The sequence below is a fragment of the Callithrix jacchus genome, chromosome 12, assembly GCF_049354715.1.
Source record: "Callithrix jacchus isolate 240 chromosome 12, calJac240_pri, whole genome shotgun sequence".
Taxonomy (NCBI): domain Eukaryota; kingdom Metazoa; phylum Chordata; class Mammalia; order Primates; family Cebidae; genus Callithrix; species Callithrix jacchus.
Window position 1 is genome coordinate 117,869,379 of NC_133513.1, and position 22,039 is coordinate 117,891,417.

General features: G+C 48.6%; 1 protein-coding gene across 5 annotated transcripts in view; it reads left to right on the plus strand.

Annotated features, from left to right (window-relative positions):
• The window catches only part of LHPP (phospholysine phosphohistidine inorganic pyrophosphate phosphatase), a 145,011-nt gene that overhangs the window by 39,856 nt on the left and 83,116 nt on the right, over nucleotides 1-22,039 (plus strand). For 3 of the 5 annotated variants that reach the window (XR_013525171.1, XR_013525172.1, XM_002756691.5), the window contains one exon: nucleotides 17,328-17,419. Coding sequence is in view for 3 of the 5 variants with exons in the window: in XM_002756691.5 (XP_002756737.1) it covers nucleotides 17,328-17,419 (92 nt within the window). In the remaining 2 variants the exon portion in view is untranslated. Of the gene's footprint in view, nucleotides 1-3,640; nucleotides 4,219-17,098; nucleotides 17,301-17,327; nucleotides 17,420-22,039 lie in introns of those variants that run through there. The other 2 variants (XM_054243439.2, XM_017963247.4) reach the window with 2 other exon arrangements.

Consider the following 22,039-nt stretch of genomic DNA (forward strand, 5'->3'; position numbering starts at 1 on the left):
TTTACCATGGTGGCCAGGATGGTCTTGAACTCCTGACCTCAGGTGATCTGCTGGCCTTGACCTCCCAAAGTGCTGGGATTATAAGTGTGAGCCATCTCACCCAACCTTAATAAGTATCTTAGGGGAAAGTACTTTTATACTATGTAAATATTCTCTGATTATTAGTTCTAATTTTGGCTTTTTTTTTTTTTGAAATGGAGTCTCACTCTTGCCCAGTCTGGAGTACAATGGCAATGGTGTGGTCCTGGCTAACTGCAACCTCTACCTCCTGGGTTCAAACGAATTTCCTGCCTCAGCCTCCCAAGTAGCTGTGATTACAGGCACCTGCCACCATGCCTGGCTAATTCTTTTTGTGTTTTTATTAGAGACAGGTTTCACCATGTTGTCCAGTCTGGTCTCGAACTCCTGACTTTGTGATCCGCCTACCATGGCCTCCCAAAGTCCTGGGATTACAGGCGTGAGCCACCACTCCTGGCTGATAATTCTTATCTGAAACAGTTATCATTGTGGTGTTTGTCAAGTGATGATTTGGGTTTTTTTTTTTTTTTTTTGAGACAGGGTCTTGCTCTGTCACCCAGGTTGGAGTGCAGTGACACAATTGTAGCTCACTGCAACCTCGAACTCCTGGGCCCAAGCAATCCTCCCACCTCAGCCTCCCAAGGAGCTGAGACTAAAAATATGGTGAACCCAGCTAATTTTTCAATTTTTTGTAGAGTGGGGTCTCCTTATGTTGCCCAGGCTGGTCTCAAACTCCTAGGCTCAAAGGATCCTCTTGCTTCAGCCTCTCAAAGTGTTGAGATTATAGGCATGAGCCACCACATCCAGCCAAATGTCTATTTTTCTCTTCCCATCGTTTTTTCTGTATTTATTACTTGGAATTTACTATACAGAAGAGTTTCCTCTCTCCTCCCATTGATGTATGTTTCTATATATTTATGTGCATTAATACGTATGTATGTATGTATGTATTTATACCAGCCTGGACTCAAGGATATTTTTTTCCATGACGTGCAGTCCATTCCTGTTATTTATTTTGTTGCTCAGATTGTCTCACATTTGGCTCTTGGGACCTCCTTCAGTGTTTAACTCAGGCCCCAACCCACTCCTCTCCCTTTGATTCTTATTTTGAATCAAAATCTAGAAGTCGTATTTCTTTCTTTCTTTCTTTTTATGAGACGGAGTTTTGCTCTTGTAATCCAGGCTGGAGTGCAATGGCGCGATCTCGGCTCACTGCAACCTCCGCCTCCTGGGTTCAGGCAATTCTCCTGCCTCAGCCTCCTGAGTAGCTGGGATTACAGGCACGCGCCACCATGCCCAGCTAATTTTTTGTATTTTTAGTAGAGACGGGGTTTCACCATGTTGACCAGGATGGTCTCGATCTTTTGACCTCGTGATCCACCCGCCTCGGCCTCCCAAAGTGCTGGGATTACGGGCTCGAGCCATCGCGCCTGGCCTTTTCTTTCTTTATTTTCTTTCTTTTTTTGAGATGGAGTTTTATGCTTGTTGCCCAGGCTGACGCGATCTTTGCTCACTGCAACCTCTGCTTCTGGGTTCAAGTGATTCTCCTGCCTCAGCCTCCCAAGTAGCTGGGATTCCAGGCATGCACCTCCATGCCCAGCTAATTATGTATTTTTTAGTAGAGATGGGGTTTCACCATGTTGGTCAGGCTGGTTTCGAACTCCTGATCTCAGATGATCTGCCTGCCTTGGCCTTCTAAAATGTTTGGATTTCTGGCATGAGCCACCGTGCCGAGCCCATTTTTTTTCATCTTTAAATATTTCTTCATATGTCTAAAAGAGATTCTTTTTAAAGGCATAGATAATACCATTATTTAGTATTATTACTAAATAAAACAACAATTCCTCAATAGCATGAAATACTCAATCATTGTTCACTTTCCCTGCTTATCTTGTAAATGTTACATGCCGGTTACAATGTGTTTGACTCAGGATCCGCATGAAGTCCTTCCGTTGTGATTGGTCAGTGTGATTCTCAAGTGTCTTTTCACCTACTGATCCCCTGACCCTCTCACTTCCCCTCCACCTTTTGTTTTTCTTGAAACTTTCTGAAGAAGGAAACTGGGTGGTTTGTCCTGTCAAGTTTCCCATGGTCTGGATTTTGTTGATTGCATCTCAGTGGTAGCTTCTGACATGCTCCTCTGTTCTCTCTGTTTCTTCTTTTGGTGGTTAGATTTAGAAGCTTGATCAAAGACAGGTTGTTTCTTTTTCACAAGACTACTCGACAGGTGATGTTATTTTCCTCCACGAGAAGGTGCAGAATGTCCAGTTACCTCCTTCTGTGGGGTTAGCAGCTGTTAATGACCAGGGCCTGATTCCATTAATTCACTCATAGTTGCGAAATGGTGACGTCTGGTTGCTGTCTTTCCTCCTTCCTTTATTCCCTGGATTACTTCTACACAGGAAGGCTCTTCATCAACTCTTTGATACCCTGAGGTTCATATTGGAAATGCTAGATAAATTCTTGTTCCTTTCCCTTTATTTATTAGTTTTTAAAAATGAGTTGATTCTCCAGCATCCTCCCAAGGTGACAAATGAGATTTTAAAATACACCTATCATTCGACATCAGTAGATTTAAAAATGATTGATGTGTTAGGTCCAGTGCAAATCCTGTGTTACTGATCTTCAAGTTATTTCATCTCTGACTAATGGGAGCTTCCTTGAGTTGCTGTTTGGATCCTTTTGACCTGGCCCAGTGGTCCAGTTCTTTACTCTCTGTTAGAACAGAATGTTTCAGACCTGTCTCATGCATTTCCTGCCCTAGACCTGGAATTCACCATCCTAATAAGGAGCCATGCTTAACTTTTAGTAGAAAATACTCTTTAGAAGCCATCGTTGAGATAGTGATGATTCTCATTGCTACGAGTTCAGTCATCATTAAGCCCTTTCAGTTGATAAGACTTGGGGGAAAATGGATTTAAACATGAAGCACATCTTGAGTTCATACTGAAATTTCTGATTGAGATTCAGGCCTTGGGTTTTTTTTCATTTTACCAATCTTGTATTTTCATTTAACACGTCAAAAATCCTGGTTCTCAAGAAGACCATCATCAGCCATTTGCTTTAGTCTCTAGTACCCACACAAGTCACGAATGTCCAAAATGTTTTGCTGTGTGGAAGAAGCTTGACACCGCCAGCCCGTCCCCACACAGTACAGTACAGCACAGCACTGAGAATGACACGAGAGTCCTGTGCTGTGACACTCAGTAATGTGATGACTAAATACTGAACGTGGTAAAACTGAGTGCTGGGCTGTGCCTGGTGGCTCACGCCTGTAATCCCAGCACTTTGGGAGGTCAAGGCAGGCGGATCATCTGAGACCAGCAGTTCGAGACCAGCCTGGCCAACATAGCAAAACCCCATCTCTACTGAAAATATTTTTAAAAGTGGCCAGTCTTGGTAGCGCATGCCTGTAATACCAGCTACTCTGGAGGCTGAGGCAGGAGATTCACTGAAACCTGGGAGGTGGAGGTTGCCGTGAGCTGAGATTGCTCCACTGCACTCCAGTGTGGGCAACAGAGTGAAACTCTGTCTCGAAAAATAATAATAATAAATAAAACTGATGGCTGGTACTGGTTAAGATTTCTTTTTTTGACAGTTCTTTTCTTCCTGTAATTTACAGCATATTCTTCCAGAGCAAGTTTCTCCAACCTGTGGCCTCTGGGTCACCTGCAGCCCAGGATGGCTTTGAATGCAGCCCACCACAAAATCGTAAACTTTCTGAAATTTAGAGATTTTTTGGCAATTTATTTTAAGCTCATCAACTATCATTAGCATATTTTATGTGTGGCCCAAGACATTTCTTCTAATATGGCCCAGGGAAGCCAAAAGATTGGACATCCTGCTCTAGAGGTTTATTACCAAAATACTGTATTTAAAGCTGCCAGGAATCATTCTTTTTTCTGGGTGGTATTTCCCCAAGTGGACACTCTTTGAATTCATTTTCATTTTAATGTTTAGGGAATTGGTTTAACATTTACATTTGTTTTGTAGTTACGTAAAATATTTATATGATTCTGAAATCAAAGCCACAAAGCAAGGCACATTCAGGAAAGTCTACCTTCTGGCCCGGCTCGGTGGCTGGCACCTGTAATCCCAACACTTTGGGAGGCTGAGGCGGGCAGATCACGAGGTCAGGAGATCGAGACCATCCTGGCTAACATGGTGAAACCCTGTATCTACTAAAAATACAAAGAAAAATTATTCGGATGTGGTGGCAGGTGCCTGTAGTCCCAGCTACTCGGGAGGCTGAGGCAGGAGGCTTGAACCTGGGAGGCGGAGTTGTCAAGATCATGCCACTGTACTCCAGCCTGGCGACAGAGCAAGACTCTGTCTCAAGAAAAAAAAAAGAAAGTCTATAACTTCTGTTCTTTTCCTTCTATTTTGTTTTTACCTATCTCGTAGGTAGCCATTTTTGTAAATATTATAGCTTATCTTTTCATTAAAAAAATAAACAACTATGTATATATTTATATTCCATTCATATGATGAATTTAAGAGACAATAAATTCTCAAAAATAATTTATATATAGAGAGAAAGGCGAATGCTATAATCTGAGTTTAAAAATCAGTATTTAAAATTATATAACTAGGCCAGGTGTGGTGGCTCACACCCGTAATCCCAGCACTTTGGAAGGCCAAGGAGGGCAGATCACCTGAGGTCAGGTGTTTGAGACCAGCCTAGCTGACATGACAAAACCCCATCTCTACTAAACATATAAAAAATTAGCTGGGTGTGGTGGCAGGCACATGTAATCCCAGCTACTCAGGAGGCTGAGACAGGAGAATCACTTGAAACCAGGAGGCAGAGGTTACAGTGAGCTGAGATCACGCTGCTTCACTCTAGCCTGGGTGACACAGTGAGACTCCATCTCAAAAAATAATATAAGTGGTATGATCACAACCAGTTCAAACAGCACCCTTCCCCCAACCCAAAACCAAAACCAAAACAAAACCCTGCCACTGCCTGGAAAATAAGACCTGGCTGGGCGCAGTGACTCACGCCTGTAATCCCACTCTTAGGGAGGTCGAGGTGGGCAGATCACTTGAGCCCGGAAGTTTGAGACCAGCCTGGGCAACACGACAAAACTCCGTCTCTACAAAAAATACAAAATAGCTGGATGTGGTGGCATTTGTCCATGGTCCCAGCTACTTGGGGGTGCTGAGGTGGGCAGATTGCTTTAGCCCAGGAGGTTGAGGTTGCGGTGAGCTGAGATTGCACTACTGCTCTTCAACTTGGGCAACAGAGCAAGACCCTGTATCAAAAAAAAAAAAGAACAAAAGAAGAGCGGAAGGAACCGGCTATCCAGATGCCTTGTTGGTGATATTTGGGTGGTCCGACCTTGGGGGATCTCCCTGCCTTTTCCTTCTGGGCATTTTCGGTTTCACAGTCAGCATCCTTTACGTTTTGAATGGGATTCAGGTCACCCCAACCCACAAAGTAGAGCCCTCATGGGGGTCTGGTGAATATGGGTTTGTCATTTTCGGATGCTGGGGCAGTGCATCCGGAAGGGAGGGGGGCTGTGGATTCCTGATGGGTCACCGTGGCTGCTAAGATAAGGCCATTTCAAATGAACTGTATCTTATGCACAGGGTAATAATTCTCTGTTCCTCGCTTTTTTATGTGTAATGAAAAATGCCTGCGAGGAGCTCTCTTGCTGCCAAATTGCCAGGCTGTGGCAAACCTTACATTTTTCAAGCTGCTTTAATCAATAAAGTTATCACCCGTCATTTCCCTTGATCAATGCTGCTTCCCAACATCCTGACCTGCTTCTTGCTGCTGAGTTTTCAGTCTGCACTTGGAATAGATAGAACTCCCCAAATCCAATTTTCATTTTAACCTTTCCTCAGTAGCCCAGAAATCACAGATTGCTGGTATTACGCTATTCGACCCTCTTAGAGGCAACCTGGCCCTTTCTAGGATTCAGTAAGAAGGCAAAGAGTAACAAACCTTAAAGGTTACTTTTAGAAATATCTCATTCTCACCGTTTAAGCTTCTGAATCAGTGGGCGGCTTTATAGCTTCATACGAATGCCCAAGTGATATGAAGGTTTTGGCAGTTTTCCCTCATCAGAAGTTCCGTGGGTTGTACATTGTGCGGGTTTAGTGGAGATTAAGACTGTTTAAACCAGAGCGCTTACTTATATGTGGCAGCCGAGGAGCCTGGTCTGGAGGGGTTCATTTCACAGGTGAGGAGCCTGAGGCTTAGAGATGGAGGACCTCAAATACCAGGTCATAGCTGCTCGCATTCCCACCGTGAGGTGAAGACAGGATTTCTCAGGCTGGGCGCGGTGGCTCATACCTGTAATCCCAACACTTTGGGAGGCTGAGGCGGGTGGATCACTTGAGCCCAGGAGTTAGAGACCAGCCTGGGTACAAAATGAGCCGGGCGTGGTGGCTGGCACCCGCCGTGGTCCCAGCTGCTGGGGAAGCTGAGGCATGAGAATCGCTGGCAGGTGGGGATTGCAGTGAGCTGAGATGGGACCACTGTTCTCCAGCCTGGACAAAAGACTAAGACCCTGTCTCAAAAAAACAACCGAAAAAACCCCAGGATTTCTCAACCTCGACACTTGATGTTTTTGGGTTGGGTGATTCTGTGGTGAGGGGATGTCCTGTGCGTTAGAGGGTGCCAAGCAGCATCCCAGCATCCACCCACTGCATAGGACCATCCCCTTCCCAAGCTGCAAAACCAAAACTGTCTCTAGACATTGCCAGATGTGTCCTGGGGAGAGCCGCAGCATTGAGAATGGTCCTGAGAAGTCCAGGTCGGAACCAAGGTTATCTTGCCACTGAGGAGCGCGGCTAGGCTGCAAACCCTCATCTTCCAGTCCTGCTCAGTGCTCTTTGTCATGGCCCAGCTCTCAAGGAGGGCCAGCGGTGCAGCAGAACATCTTAGGTTCTGTGAATGAAGTTTGAAAGACATATTTAGGAATGCAGTATCATTTTCTATTTTGAAAAATATCGCAATACATATTGCTGGCAGAATACAAACTGTAGAAAATCACGTGAGGCAGGATTTCAGGTGAGGAGGGTAGGCAGAGGCTGCTGTAATCCTCATGGCTGCGCCCTCAGGACCTGCTGTGAAAAATGGGGGTGAGGTTTGCAGGCTTATCCGGAAGCCTGGCCATGAAAGCTGGATGTTGCCCTACTGTCTCGTTCCCTGGTTCTCAGGGTATTAGTCCTAACTATAGGATCTGGGGCCAGTCTGTACCCCTAGTGGGGAGGCTGGTGGGTGGGGAGTGCATGTCCATCCACATAGGAGCCACTCTGGGCTAGTTCTTTCTGCTGCGGCCTCCCTCCCCCATTGAGGCCTCCCCGGGAACTCTTTTGGCTGAGCCCCGTCTCCTGGCTGTGGGCATTTTCTTTGAATATCAGTGTGGGGATGTCTCTACTTAGCTCCTGACTGGGAGCAGGCTGGCCTGCTGGGCGGTGCCCACTTCCTGCCCTGAAAGAGTGGGCCCAGGAGGGGGTCAGCCCTCCTGCAGCCCTGGTTTGAATTGGAAATTCTGTCCATCCACTGATGCCTGGCACCTGTCACCTAGCCCCGCAGCTGTGGATCTGAAACTGATGGGAGTTACAGGAACTTGTGCCCCGGCATCGTCTTTGTGATGTGTCCTGGTCATAAGGTGCTGTGAGATCTCATGGATTAGTTTTCCTTCAGGCTTTTCCTTCCCTGGATCCTTTTTTTTTTAGTAGATTTTATTTTCTTCTCAAAACACAAGTATTTAAAAAATCTGATTATGAAGCAACTCATGCTCATTAAAGGAGCTAGGAAAAATTCAGAAAAGTACAAGAAAAAAAGAAAGCACTCATCATTCCACCAGCCTAGAATAACACAAATCATGCTTGATCTTGCCAATTTTTCACGTCTATATATACATTTTTAATACAAAATTGGGATAATCTTGTATCTGCTATTTGAAATCTGAGTTTCCCCCTTAATATCCTATTGGGAACAATTGTTTTTTTAACTTATATTTTAGGTTCAGGGCTACGTGTGCAGGTTTGTGATATAGGTACATTGTGTGTCTTGGAGGTTTCGGGTGTGGATTATTTCATCACCCAGATAATAAGCATAGTACCTGATAGGGCAGGTTATCAATCCTCTCCCTCCTCCACCCTCCACCCTCAAGTAGGCCCTGGTGTCTGTTGCTGCCCACTTTGCCTCCATGTATATTCAGTGTTTAGCTCCCACTTATAAATGAGAACACGTGATCTTTGGTTTCCTGTTCCTGCATTAGTTTGTTTAGGATAATGGCCTCCAGCTCCATCCCTGCTGCTGCAAATGACATGATCTTATTCTTTTTTAGTGCTTTGTGCTTATTAAAGCACTTTAACAAAGCAGTTTTCATGGCTGCATAGCATTCCACTCTTCACCCTCCCGTGACGTTCTTGGCCATTCCCTATTGATGGAGATGAGGCTGCTTCCAATTTCGCTCTTGTGCATAACCCTGATGAACACATCTTGCGTGTACACCCTCTTGTACATTTCTGATTCTTTGCTGCAGATCCTGGTGATGTGGTCGGGTTGCTGTGATGCATATTGCTTATTTCTGTTTCAGAAAGGTGTGTCCGCTCGCCTTCCTCATCTGCTGCATACAGGAATGCTTGTTTGCCCGTGTCCTACTTACCAACGCCATGATTTCTGGCTTTTTAAAAAAGCAGTCTTTGAGTTTTGCTATTAGTCTTGTTCCCTATGAAGGTGTCAGGCCACAGTGGAAATCACTCAGCGTCACACTGTCTCCAGGTCTCTGTGGGAGCCTGGGTTCCTTTGGGGCCTGGGTCCAGGGCTCGTCCTAGAGTGAGCCGTCATCTCAAGGCGTCTTCGGGGGGGATATGTGCTCCCTGGGGCTACAGATAGAGATACTGAGCTTGCTCCACCCTCACCACCTAGCCCTGCTCTTCCCACCCTAATTCTCCGGGCAGAGCCTGGGATAGGAAAGTATTTGTGAACTGTGGAAGCTCATCGGCACTGGAAGTTTGCAGCCCAAAGCATCACTTCCTGTTAGATGAGGTTTCCCTTCAGCACCTAGGACAGTGAAGAGGAGACCAGGGGTACAGGCGAGGGAGGAGGGAGGAATGACTGATGTGGAATCTGACCCGGGAAACCTGCCTCGGGACTGTGGCGCCTCCCTCCGACTCTCTGGAATCTGGGTTCTGGGGATCCGACCTTCCATTTTTTCTCCATCTCACGCCCCCACCATGTCATGTCTGAAAGGAAGTGAAGCCAGGCCTGGCAGGTGGAGTATTTTTATTTCCCCTGATAGCGCACCTCCTGACCTCTATCTTCTTGCCCGTGATTTTTTTAAATCCTAAATGATTTGGCAATAATTGCTCCTCTTTGCGTGATTATTGCCCTTCACCGGTAGTAAATCTGGGAATCCCCCGGGGTCCTGAGCACACTTTGCTATGCAGAGCCCACAAGCTGGCCCAGACAGGCATCACTGCTCCGGGCAGCTGCACACCCCACTGGCCCCGGCGTCCCGGCCCCCAGCCTGTGCCTGGCTCCCGGACAGCTTCCCGGAGCTCTGCCTGGATGCAGCCTCACATTATCCTGCAGAACCTCCACGCTGTTCCTGCATGAGAGCTCTTCCTCCGAGGGACCACGTTCCTCCTGTCCCATCTCCACGGGCCACATCCACAAATGTCCTGGCCCAGGAGGAACCGAGAGTCTCTATTCTGGGAGGGAAACATTTATGCTGTCTGGTTGTTTCTGGGGGAGGAGCATGCACACACTTTTCCCCAGAAGCATGGAGGTGTAGGATGACATGTAATAGTTGGAAAACCCATTCCATTTCCAGGGAACCTTCTAGCAGGATGGCCCTGGAGCCTCTGGCCGCAGTGGACATGGTCCTGAGTTGGAGTACTGTAAATGTTCACCAGTGACCTCACAGTTTCTTTTGTTTTTTCTTTGAGACAGAGCCTCGCTCTGTTACCCAGGCTGGAGTGCAATGGGGTGATCTCAGTTCACTGAAACCTCCGCCTCCTGGGGTCAAGCGATTATCCTGCCTCAGCCTCCTGAGTAGCCAGGATTATAGGCATGTGCCACAGGCCTGGCCAATTTTTTGTATCTTTAGTAGAGATGGGGTTTCACTATGTTGACCAGGCTGGTCTTGAACTCCTGACCTCGTGATCCACCCGCCTCAGCCTCCCAAAGTGCTGGGATTGCAGACATGAGCCACCACACCCAGCCTGACTTTATAGTTTTAAGACAACTCCTTGAGAAGGGCAGAGGAGACTTGAATACGGGGGCTATGGTTAGTCTTGCTGCCGGATGCCAGGAGCCGTGGGGACTGCCTGGGCAGCTCTGGCTTTGCCAGACCCTTAAAGCACCCTGTATGGCTGCAGTGGATGCTAGTGCTGGTCCCACTCCAGGGAGCACGTGGTGCAACTGGCTGTTCTTCCCTGGCCAGGTGCTGGTTTGATTGACAGAAAAAAACCTCATTCGGATTTGGCAGCATCTCCCCAGCATCAGTCATTCTGGAAAAAACACTTGGAATTGTTACCATATCTGGGTATTTTTACCATATCTGGGTACTTGCCACTAGCTCTATTTACTTCACATTTCCTAAAATTGATTCATTTTATTACTTAAATAAATGTATTTTAAAAGGAACTTTTGATCACTCCTATAAATGGAAAACCAAATCTCTCACTTACCATAATAGATTAATCTAAAAATAAAGACCACATGATGACATTAAAATGTATGTCCTTGCTCTGCCTGGAGTCAAATAGTATGTCACCCGTGTGCACGACACACTCTGGGAGGCACAGGGGTGGGTGGAGGAAGGATCAGAGACTCCGTGGAAAGCATGAAGAACAGGGCACCGCACCAGGAAGACGAGGCTTTATTTCAAGCACCTCATGTCTCGCAGTGGCTTGTGCTACCAGTGATCAGCAGAATTCTCAGCAAAATTGCCCTCGCCTCCAGTGCCACCGTCCCCTGTGGCTTCTCTGAGGGAGGCCCCTCTGGCCTCTGCCTGACTATAATACGTGACAAGTCCATCCTGAGTGGCAGAAAAGCTCCATGTTCACCCGAAACTATCCCCCTGGCCTCGGGACCTCACCGGCTCTGTCTTCGTCCTTTCTCACGGCTGCTGGTGGTTCCTTGGTTATCTAAAGGCCTGTTTGGGAGGCAGTTCCCAGGACAGTGGCTTCAGGCTTATTTGTGCTTTGTGGAACTCACAGCATGGCCTGCCCTGGTGACTGCTGGGGAGATGGAGAGTAAGCACACGTGTGGTCTTCCCTGTTGGGCGTGTCCCACCTCTCACCCATGCCCTCCAGCCTGGTTGGTCCCTTTTGCCTATCAGATCAAAGCTCAAAACCTCACTTCCTCTGGGAAGCCTTTCCTGATCGCCCCAAGCCCAGTGGGGCATGAGGTTGGGCCTCACAGCCGCCTCTGCGTTATCACAGGCCCTGATGATGAGACTGTGAAATTATCTGATTAACATCTGTCTTCAGTACTTGTCATGACCTCCGAAAGGGCTGGGCCCCTATCTGTCTGATTCATACTGTGCTCCCACTGCCTGGCCGGGCCGGCAAAGGCCCAGTGCAAAGGTATCAAGTGACCAGAGCGAGGTCGCCTGCTGCAGGCCGTGGAGCCTCTCTGACGTTGAGGGAATTTCCTCAACAAAACATTTCCTCACGTTTCTGTTTCCTTTTTAACGTGTTTAGATAACTTATACGTCCTGGCCCTGTGCTGGGTGCTTCACTGCGATGATTTGGTTTAAACCAGTTATACCCATTTTACAGATGGAATGGGAGGCTGGCCCAAGGTTACACAACCAGCAAACAGCAGAGCTGGGATCTCCGCCCCACTGCTCCAATTCAACGTGACACAGGAGTGAGTCTGTGCATCTGCTGGCCACATCAGGCCCACCTCCCTGTCTGAGGCCCCTTCCCCCAGATAGAGAGGAAATTCCACCTGGACCCAGTCCTTGCAGGCAGAGTCCAAATCGATGGCCCCACACTCCGTGAGTCCCCAGGCTGGTCTCATTCACAGTCATTGTTCCATTTTGTCTTGATTTTGGTTTGCGTATTTGTCAGTTAGCCCCACTTAGCATCTGAATTCCAGTGAGGAGACCTGTAGTTTCTCTTCTTTTTTTTTTCTTTGTTTGTTTTTGAGACAGAGTTTTGCTCTTGTTGCCCAGGCTGCTGTGCAGTGGCACAATCTCAGCTCACTGAAACCCCCACCTCTGGGTTCAAGCAATTCTCCTGCATCAGCCTCCTGAGTAGCTGGGATGATAGGCATCGACTACCATGCCTGGTTAATCTTTTTGTGTTTTTAGTAGACAAAGGGTTTCACAATATTGGCTGGTCTTCAACTCCTGACCTCAGGCGATCCACTGCCTCAGCCTCCCAGAGTCCTGGGACTACAGGCGTGGGCCACCACACCCAGCTAATTTTTTGTATTTTTAGTAGACACAGGGTTTCACCATGTCGGTCAGGCTGGTCTTGAACTCATGACCTCAGGTGATCTACCTGCCTTGGCCTCCCAGAGTGCTGGGATTATAGGCGTGAGCCGCGGTGTCCAGCCGAGACCTGTGGTTTCAGAGCACCTGTTCCGGTCATCTCAGGATACTCCTCTGTCACTGGAGTCCAGTTGCTCAAGTCTGGTCCCCAACCAGGGAAATCCCTGATTGATGCTGAGGGCAGATCTGACATTTCATGTCCATGGTGCTGGCCAACCTTCCACTGGCAGCATCTTCCCCCGAAACTATTTTGAAGCTTTTTGTTTTTATTTTAATTTATATTTTTGAGGCAGGGTCTTACTGTGTCCCCCAGGCTGGAGTACAATCCTATAATCTTGGCTCACTGCAGCCTTCACCTCCTGGGCGCAAGCAAGTCTCATGCCTCAGCCTCCTGGGTGGCTGGGACTACAGGCATGCGCCACCACATGCATCTAGTATTTGTATTTTTAGTAAAGAAAGAGTTTCACCATGTTGCCCAGGCTGGTCTGGAACTCCTGGGATCAAGTGATCTGCCTGCTCAGCCTCCCACAGTGCTGGGATTACAGGCATGGACTACCATGCCCAGCCTACTTTGAAGCTTTTAATCAGATTTTGGAGTAGAGGAGAGAGAAAGGCTGGTTGTTGTTTTTCTTTAAAATTATTATTACTATTTTGTTTTTTTTTTTTTGCGACCGAATCTCACTCTGTCACCAAGGCTGGAGTACAGTGGCACAATCTCGGCTCACTGCAACCTCAACCCCTCAAGGTCAAGCAATTCATGTGCATCACCCTCCATGCCCAGCTAATTTTCCACCCACCTTGGCCCCTCAAAGTGCTGGGATTACAGGTGTGAGTTACCAATCCCAGCTGTTTTTTCTTTAAAATTACATATATTTATGTTAAAAAAAAAAAAAAGGGAGAGAGCATGAGTCCATTTAAGCAATAACATGTTAATGTGGCAAAAGAAGGCCCACAAATGACTGATGTTTTGGCCACACCGGCATGGACTGTGCAACTCCCTCCACTCTACGTAGGTGACCAATGGGAAGTCTTATTTGTGCCTCATAAGTGTGTCCAGACACAGCCGGCCATGCCATAGTGCAGAGCACACATCCGCTCAAGACACTGTTGCTAAGCGTCAACCTAGTCAGTTGTCAGCCCAGATTCCTTGCCCCGTAGGAGCTCCTACTTCTGGAAGAATGGGATGAGCAGAGTCTGCTACACTGCAGTATGACATGGGTGGCACCGGGGAGTGATCACAGAGTGCTTTGGGAGGGCCACACAACCCAGCCTGGGGTGGAGGAAAGGTAGTGGTCACCAGAAGTGAGTCTTGAAGGCCTGGGAGGAATTAGCCAGCAGAGGAGGGAAGTGAGCAGGTAGAAGGTCAGCACATGTCCACAAGCCACCTTTCTGGTATAGATGTGTATTTCTAGCTGTTGTTATTTTCCCTTTACCTGAAGGACTTCCTTCTACATTTCTTGTAGGGTAGATTTCTTGGTGGTGAATTCTTTCCACTTCAATATCTGAAATATCTTTAGTTCATCTTTGTTTTGGAAAGACATTTTTGCTGGGTATAGAATTCGAGATGGGCATTTTTTTCTTTTACTACTTAAAAGACAGCACTCCACAGTCTTCTCACTTGCATTGTTTCCAACAAGAAATCTAATGTCTTATCTTTGTTTCTCTGTATATAACGTGTCTTTTTTGTCTGTTTTTTGAGATTTTCTCCTTGTTACTGGTTTTGAGCAATTTGATTATTATGTGCCTTAATACAGTTTTCTTCATGTTTCTTGTGTTTGGTGTTCACTGGGCTATTGAGTCTGCGGATTTGTTATTTTTAATCAAGTTTGGAAACTTTTCATTCACTATTTCTTCAAATATATTTGTGTCTTCTGTCATCTCACTTTTTTTTTTTTCTAATCTTGAGACAGGGTCTTGCTCTGTCTCTCAGGCTGGAGTGCAGTGGCACGAACACAGTTCACTGCAGTCTCAACCTCCTGGGCTCAAGTGATCCTCCACTTCCTCAGTCTCTTAAGTAGCTGGGACTACAGGCTTCAGCCACCACATCTGGCTAATTTAAAAAAAATTTTTGTAGAGACAGGGTCTTGCCATGTTGCCTGGGCTGGCCTTGGACTCCTGGGCTCAAGTGATCCTCCCACAGTGCTGGGATTATAGGTGTGAGCCACTGTGCCCCAGCTCATCTCACTTTCAGGAACTCTCATTGCTTGTAAATCAGGCCGCTTAAAGTTGTGCCATAGCTCACTGATGCCTGTTCATGTTTAAAATAATTTTTCTGCCTGTTTTATTTTGGGTAGTTTCTATTGCCATGTCTCCAAGTTCATTAATCTTTTCCTCGGCAGTATCTCTTCTGGCACTGATCTCACCCAGTGAATTTTGATCTCTGACATTTTAGTTTTCATCTCTAGAAGCTTGATTTGGATTTTTTCTTTTATCTGCCACTTCTCTACTTTTGGAACTTATGAAATACAATTACAAGGGCTAGTTTAATGCTGTTGTCTGCTCATTCTCGTATCTATGTCAGCTCTGGCTCAGTTTGGATGGCCTGATCTTTCTCCTCCTTCTGCATATTTTCCTTGTTTGCATGTCTGATCATTTTTTTAATGGGTGCCAGATATGATCAATTTTACCTTCTTTTTGGGTTCTGGATATTTTTGTGGGCCCATAATTTCAAACATTGTTCTAGGATGCAATTAAATTACTTGGAAACAATTTGATTCTTCCAGATCTTGCTTTTAAGATTTAGGGGCAGCACCGGAGCAGGGGTTGCCCTGGGTGAATCATTCCTCACCAGCAAAGCCAGCGGCTTCTGAGATCCTACCCAATGCCCTGTGTTTCATGAGTGAGCTTTCCCTGCCTGGCTGGTAGGGACATACACAGTCCTGTGTGAGACACAGGCACCGTTTTCTCTAGTTATTTGGTGTGGTTCTTTCCCAGGCTCAGGGAGTTTTCGCCCTTACGTGCACAAGCAGCTGTCTGCTGAGTACCGAGGGGACCCTCCGCAATCTCCACAGCTCTTTCTCCATGCAGCCTTCTCCTCTCTGATTCTCTGTCCTGTGGACTCCGCTCCTGGGTCTCCCCAGGGTCCTAGCTCTGTCTTCCCAATTCAGGGATCCTACAGGGTTCCACCTCCATTTCCCTCTGTATTAGTCAGCTCAGACTGTCATACAATAGCAGAAACTTTTTTTCTCACTGTTCGGGAGGCGTGAAGCCTGAGATCAGGGTGCCGGCAAGTCCAGTTTCTGACGAGGGCTCTCTCTCCCCAGCTTGCAGACGGACGCCTTCTTGCTGTGTCCTCCCATGGCCTCTCCTCTGTGCTTGCATGGAGAGGGCACTCTGGTGCCTTTTCCTCTGATAAGGACATCAGTCCCTTCAGATCAGGACCCTCTCTGAGCTCATTCAACCTTAATTAATTACCTCCTTACAGGCCCTGCCTCCAAATACAGTCACACTGTGGGCTAGCACTTCTTTTTCATATGAATTTGTGGGGGACACACTTCAGTCCATCCCCTCGTGCCCACAGTCTGGAGGCGTCAAAGGCAGTACACTGGGGGCAGTCGCAGGAGCCACCTCGCTTGCTTCCTGCGTCTCAGAAGTCATTGTCCTTCACTGCTTCATGTCCAGTGTCTGAAATCTGTTGTTTCATAGTTTGGTTTTCTGGGTGTTTCAAGTGGGAGAGTGTATCTTAGAGGCTACTTTTTAAAATGATAGGCTGTGAGCATTTCATCTGTGTGTGTGTGTGTGTATTTTGGTTTGTATATTATTATTAGTATTAGTATTTTTTTTTTTTGAGATGGAGTTTCGCTCTTGTTACCCAGGCTGGAGTGCAATTGCGCGATCCTCACCGCAACCTCCGCCTCCTGGGTTCAGGCAATTCTCCTGCCTCAGCTTCCTGAGTAGCTGGGATTACAGGCACGCGCCACCGTGCCCAGCTAATTCTTCGTATCTTTAGTAGAGACGGGGTTTCACCATGTTGACCAGGATGGTCTCGATCTCTTGACCTCGTGATCCACCCGCCTCGGCCTCCCAAAGTGCTGGGATTACAGGCGTGAGCCACCGCGCCCAGCCTTATTATTATTATTTTTAAGACAGAGTCTTGCTTTGTCCTCCAGGCTGGAGTGCAGTGATGCCATCTTGGCTCACTGCCACCTCTACCTCCCAGGTTCAAGCAATTCTCCTGCCTCAGCCTCCTGAGTAGCTTGGATTGCAGGTGCATACCACCACGCCTGGCTAATTTTTACATTCTTAGTAGAGACATGGGTTTACCATGTTGGTCAGGCTGGTCTTGAACTCCTGACCTTGTGATCTGCCCACTTTGGCCTCCCAAAGTGCTGGGATTACAGGTGTGAACCACCAAGCCCGGCTATATAATATATTTTTTTAAGGCAATACCTTCACCATTGAAAGCAAAACCTATATAAAGCCAGACTTATAAAGATTTGCCAGAGATTTGCTTCACTTTCATAGAATCCAAGGCAAATAACCAGGCTACAGAGTCTTTAGGGTCAGGTAAAATTCAGCCGGTGCTTCAGCAGAGGCCAGGCAGCGTTCAGCATCCCCACGCGTCCTTGTGGTGCCAAATCACTTTTATGTCTGCTGATTGATTTCAGATTGCACAAATATATACCTTTCAAAGCCATGGCCTCCAGGGGCAGTGTGAGATATGTTCAGGTGGGTTGACTTTTAATCAATACGATGACAATATTATCTTGTTTAATTTGTATGATGGTGGTTTTAAACATCAAATCAAGCCATTTATTATGTCAAATAGAAGATGAAGGGGCCCAGGAATAAAACTCTCCTGACATCACTTCTGAGCATATTTCACTGCCTTGACAGGCCGTCATGATTGGGGACGATATCGTGGGCGATGTCGGCGGTGCCCAGCGGTGCGGAATGAGAGCGCTGCAGGTGCGGACCGGGAAGTTCAGGTCAGTGCCAGCCGGATGTACTCATTCACCTTCCTGCCAGCGGATGGCCACATTCTCATTCTGTTCTGTTTTTCAAAGTAAACGGAGTATTCTTTCCAAATCAAAGAGCAGTGTGTGGGCATTCGCTGTGTCGTATGTAATGGACCCCTAAGAACAGGGCTGGGTGGTCTTTTGTAGCAGACGGTGATAAGGTAGAGTGGCTTTTGATACAGGGTCTGAGTTTTGAAACGGTGTGCGGTGCAGAAATAAGCAAAGGCACTGTTCATCGTGGTGGCCGCCCACTGGGGAGCTGGGAGAATCTGTGCTGCTGTCCTTTCAGCAGTTTGATCAGATGCTGCACTGTGGCACTTACAGCCATGGGCACTCCAGCCCCTTGGACAGCCTCCGTCCCCTGTGTTCACCTTCTCCACCTGTGACAGACAGGGGGCCTGGAGACGACACGAGGGTGCTCACGGGTGCTCTGGAATGGAACCTCCATCTTCAGAAGAAGCTTGTGTTTTATTTGCGGGGTCTAAAGTCTGCCTGGTCTGGAGCAGCCGCCAGGTGTTGGGAGCTCCGGGGCACGTGGAGGGCCCTGTAGTACCCGGGCTCCAGCTCGCTCTGTCGTCAAGAGGATCTTGGACATCAGAGCGTCATCTTGCCTTATGTTCGATGGTTTCAATTGTGGCCATTTCAGAGAAAGTACATCTTTGTAGATGCTGGGGAAGCTTGGTTGAAACATGGTTACCTGGTGTACTTGGATTTGGGGCAGGGCAGGTTGCAGTTCTGAGAGATCTGCTTAGACAGGACCAGAGAAGACAGAGCAGAGGGCCTGACCGTCGCTCTGAGGGCTCTCCTGCAGGTTGGGGGCCGTGGCTGAGTGCAAGGGGAGTGAGGAAGGCTCAGCGCACCTGGGTCCAGGGTCAGGAAGTTGGTCCTTTCCAGCCACCTCCCAGACCCTCCCAGGCTTGCGGGTCCCCATAGAGCCTCTGACACGCGTGACATATGGGCCTTCTTTCTTCCTTGAGGTTTGGTTTCGTGGCTCCCCATGGTGAGGCCTGGCCTAAGGGAGTGAGTGAGACTCACTCACAAGCCACAGGAACGTGTTTTCCAAGAGGCCAGCCAGGGGCCCCCAGGTCCCCATTCCTGCCTTTCCTGCCAAAGTGGCAGAGCCTGGTCCTGCTGCTGCTCCCAGGTGAGGGCTCCCCACTGACAGCGGACCTTGGGGCCCTATAGTTGATGCCGGGGGCTGCCTGGCGTCAGCTGTCAGGAGACCAGCCCAGCTCACATCTGTGACCCATGAGCACAAGTGACACCTCCCTGCTCAGGAACACAGCCGTGTGGCTTGGCAGAAGGTGGAGTGGGAGGGAGAACCATACAGGTTGCGCACAGGGCTGCTTCCGGTTCCTCGAAGGAAAAACATGTCTGTCCTGAAGGCCACCTCAGTTGGGGCCAACCTAGGCCAGGTGCCCCTATAAACTGAGAATGGGCCTCTGAAGAAGGCCCCCCACAGCCCACAAATGAGCAGGTGGCCATGGGGGGGGGGCTGTGCCCACCCTACACCAGCAAGGGTTGGTGCTTTTCGGATTCCAATTACCTGCGTGCCACTTAAGGAAGAGTGTGGGGTGGGAATCCCCATGACGGTGTCTTCCAGAGAGAGAAAACTTTTTTTTTTTTGAGATGGAGTCTCCCTCTGTCACCCAGGCTGGAGTGCAGAGGTCCAATCCTGGCTCATTGCAATCTCTGCCTCCCAGGCTTAAGCAATTCTCCTATCTCAGCCTCCTGAGTAGTTGGCACTACAGGTATGCGCCACCACGCCTGGCTAATTTTTATATTTGTAGTAGAGATGGAGTTTCTCCATGTTGGCCAGGCTGGTCTTGAACTCCTGACCCTCAGGTGATTCACCCGCCTCAGCCTCCCAAAGTGCTGGGATTACAGGCGTGAGCCGCCGCGCCGGCCCCAGAGAGAGTCTGTCAGTGGTTTACCGAATCCTTCCACGCTGCCTTCTCTGTGTGGATAAAGACTGGTAATATTTTGGACTTTTCTCTGTAAAAAAGCAAATGAGATGATATCGTATTGCGGCCTCCTTTTCCCTGGAGCACTGTTTTATGGCATCTTTCTTTTCTTTTTCTTTGGTAATTTAAAATTTTTAGTAGTTTTTGAGGAAGAGGTGTTTGGGTTGTATGGATAAGTCATTTAGCGGTGATTTCTGAGCTCTCGATGCACCTGTCACCTGAGCAGTGCACACTGTATCCAATATTAGTCTTTTATTCCTCACCCCTCCCACCCTTCCCCCCGAGTCCCCAGAGTCCACTGTACCACTCTTATGCCTTTGCATCCTCCTAACGTAGCTCCCACTTAGAAGTGAGAACACGTGACGCTTGCTTTTCCAGGCCTGAGGCGCCTCCATTCCTTGAGGTCTCCACCTCCATCCAGGTTGCTGTGAGTGCCATGATTTCGTTCCTTTTTATGGCTGAGTAGTATTCCAGGGTGTATATATTACCACATTTTTTTCTCTTTTTTTTTTTAACTTTTAAGTTCAGGAGTACATGTGTAGGATGTGCAGGTTCATTACATGAGTAAACATGTGTCATGGGGTTTATGGTACAGATTATTTCATCGCCCATGTTTTAAATTTTGTACCCCTTAGTTATTTTTCCTGACCCTCTCCCTCCTCCCCTCTCCACCCTCCAGTAGGCCCCAGCGTGTTATTCTGTGCGTCCATGTGTTCGGATGCTGTAGGAAAGCAATCAGTTTAGTGCCAGGCACACCGCAAGCCCTCAGCAAATGGCCAGGGTGGGGAACACATGTGGCCACTACCATCCATGTCTGCCTAGCTCCAGGAATGGAGTCACCTGCCTCGGTTGAAGAGGATGGGACTTAGCCTCTTTGTTCCTAAAGAGATTTAAAATGTCAGCTCTTTGGATGGGTTTTCAGGATGCGAGTCTGCCTTTGTTAACATGTAGGACAAAGGGAGAAGAGTGTTAGCTTGGCTAAGGTGGGGACCCAGTCACTAAGGGAGACCATACGGGCATCAAAGGTGATGGGGCTTTGTGTGCGTAGGTGTGCCCTGGTTAAAGGGATGGGAGGTCTCCCAACCATTGGCAACTCTCTGGACCTGCTCCTGCTGCAGAAGGGACATAGCTGCTGCCCCTGGAAAGCTCACCTCAGTGCCAAACAGGGCTGTGCTGACCGCCACAGCTAATGCTGCCCCTCACAAAGGTGCCAGAAGGCTGGGGGTGGCCCTGGAAGGGCCAGGTGCTGTATCACACACAGTTGCTTCGAGCCACAGGGGGTGACTGGTAGCTCGTCCACAGTGAGATGTGCAGGAAGTATAAAATACACCCTGGATTTCAGAGACTGAGTGGGGAGAAAAGACTGTGAAAGAGCTCCTGAGTATTTTTTTTATATTGGCTACATGTTTAAATGCTGATATTTCGTGTTAATTTCACCCATTTATTTAAATTTTTGTTAATGTGGCTACTGAAAAAGTTCGCTGGCCTCTGCAAGGGTGTTCGTGGCCCCAGGTGGCAGCTGCCCTCCTCCTGCACTGTCCGCTTCTCCCTCCAGATGGCACTCTCGGTGCACGGATGCACTGGAGTGCTGGCGGGGCACGGGGCCCTGGATGAGTGGGGCTGCGGAGCCTGATGGGGCCTCACTCTCTGGAGGGCCATGTTGGGACTGGGAGTACCTGTGGGGTGCTCCCTGTGGATGTGTGGCAGGCCTGGGGCCAGCAAACAGCCTCTGGAGTCAGCCGGGCACCCTGCCACTGGGCCAGAGTCCCTTCCCTCCAGGACATGCCCCCAGCCAGGCTCTATGAAGCAGCACCTCACCCTTCTGGGGCTACCCCCCAGCCCTCTGGCACGTCTGTGAGGGGCAGCACTAGCTGTGGCGGTCAGCACAGCCCCGTTCGGCACTGAGGTGAGCTTTCCAGGGGCAGCAGCTGTGTCCCTTCTGCATCAGAGACATGATGTCACAACCCTGTGCTGCGCCTCTCCTCTCCAGAGAGAGAGACCTTACAGGAGCCAGTGAGCACTGGCTGGGTCCAGCTGGGCATCGGGCGGCCTTCCAGGCTCCATCCTCCATTGGTGGCCCTGGCCTAGCCATGGCTGAATTGGCAGAGTGAAGAGGGAGGGGCAGTGGCCTTGTCTTGGGCCCAGGTGGCAGAGAGCCCTGTGGTGAGGAGCTGCACTCACAGTTGGTTTGAGGCCAGGGCAGGACAGGGAGGCAGTCCAGGCTGGGCCGATGGGGCAGCAGCCAGTCCTGCCAGTCACTGGGACCAGGAAGGGAGGGAAGCCGGAGGGGCCCACTGAGGCTTCCCACTGGTTCTGCGTCGGGATGCGCCCTCAGTGAAGGTCTTCTAGTGCAGAGCATGCACATGTGCACACATGTACACACACACACACACACACAATTGTGTTTCCGAGGCAGCCATCAGGAGTCTGAGAGGCAGAGAGGGGTCTGAGGTTTGGGATTCGGCCGCTCACTGGCAGTGAGATTTCCCTGTCACCGTGGATGTATCCCTTCCTCTTGCTTTCTTCCACTTTTATTATAAAATGGCCCAAAGAGAGTGCAGCCTTGGGGTTCTGAGAGATCCCCGTGTGGCCTTAGCTCCAGAGGGGATGTTTTGTAGGGCCTGCT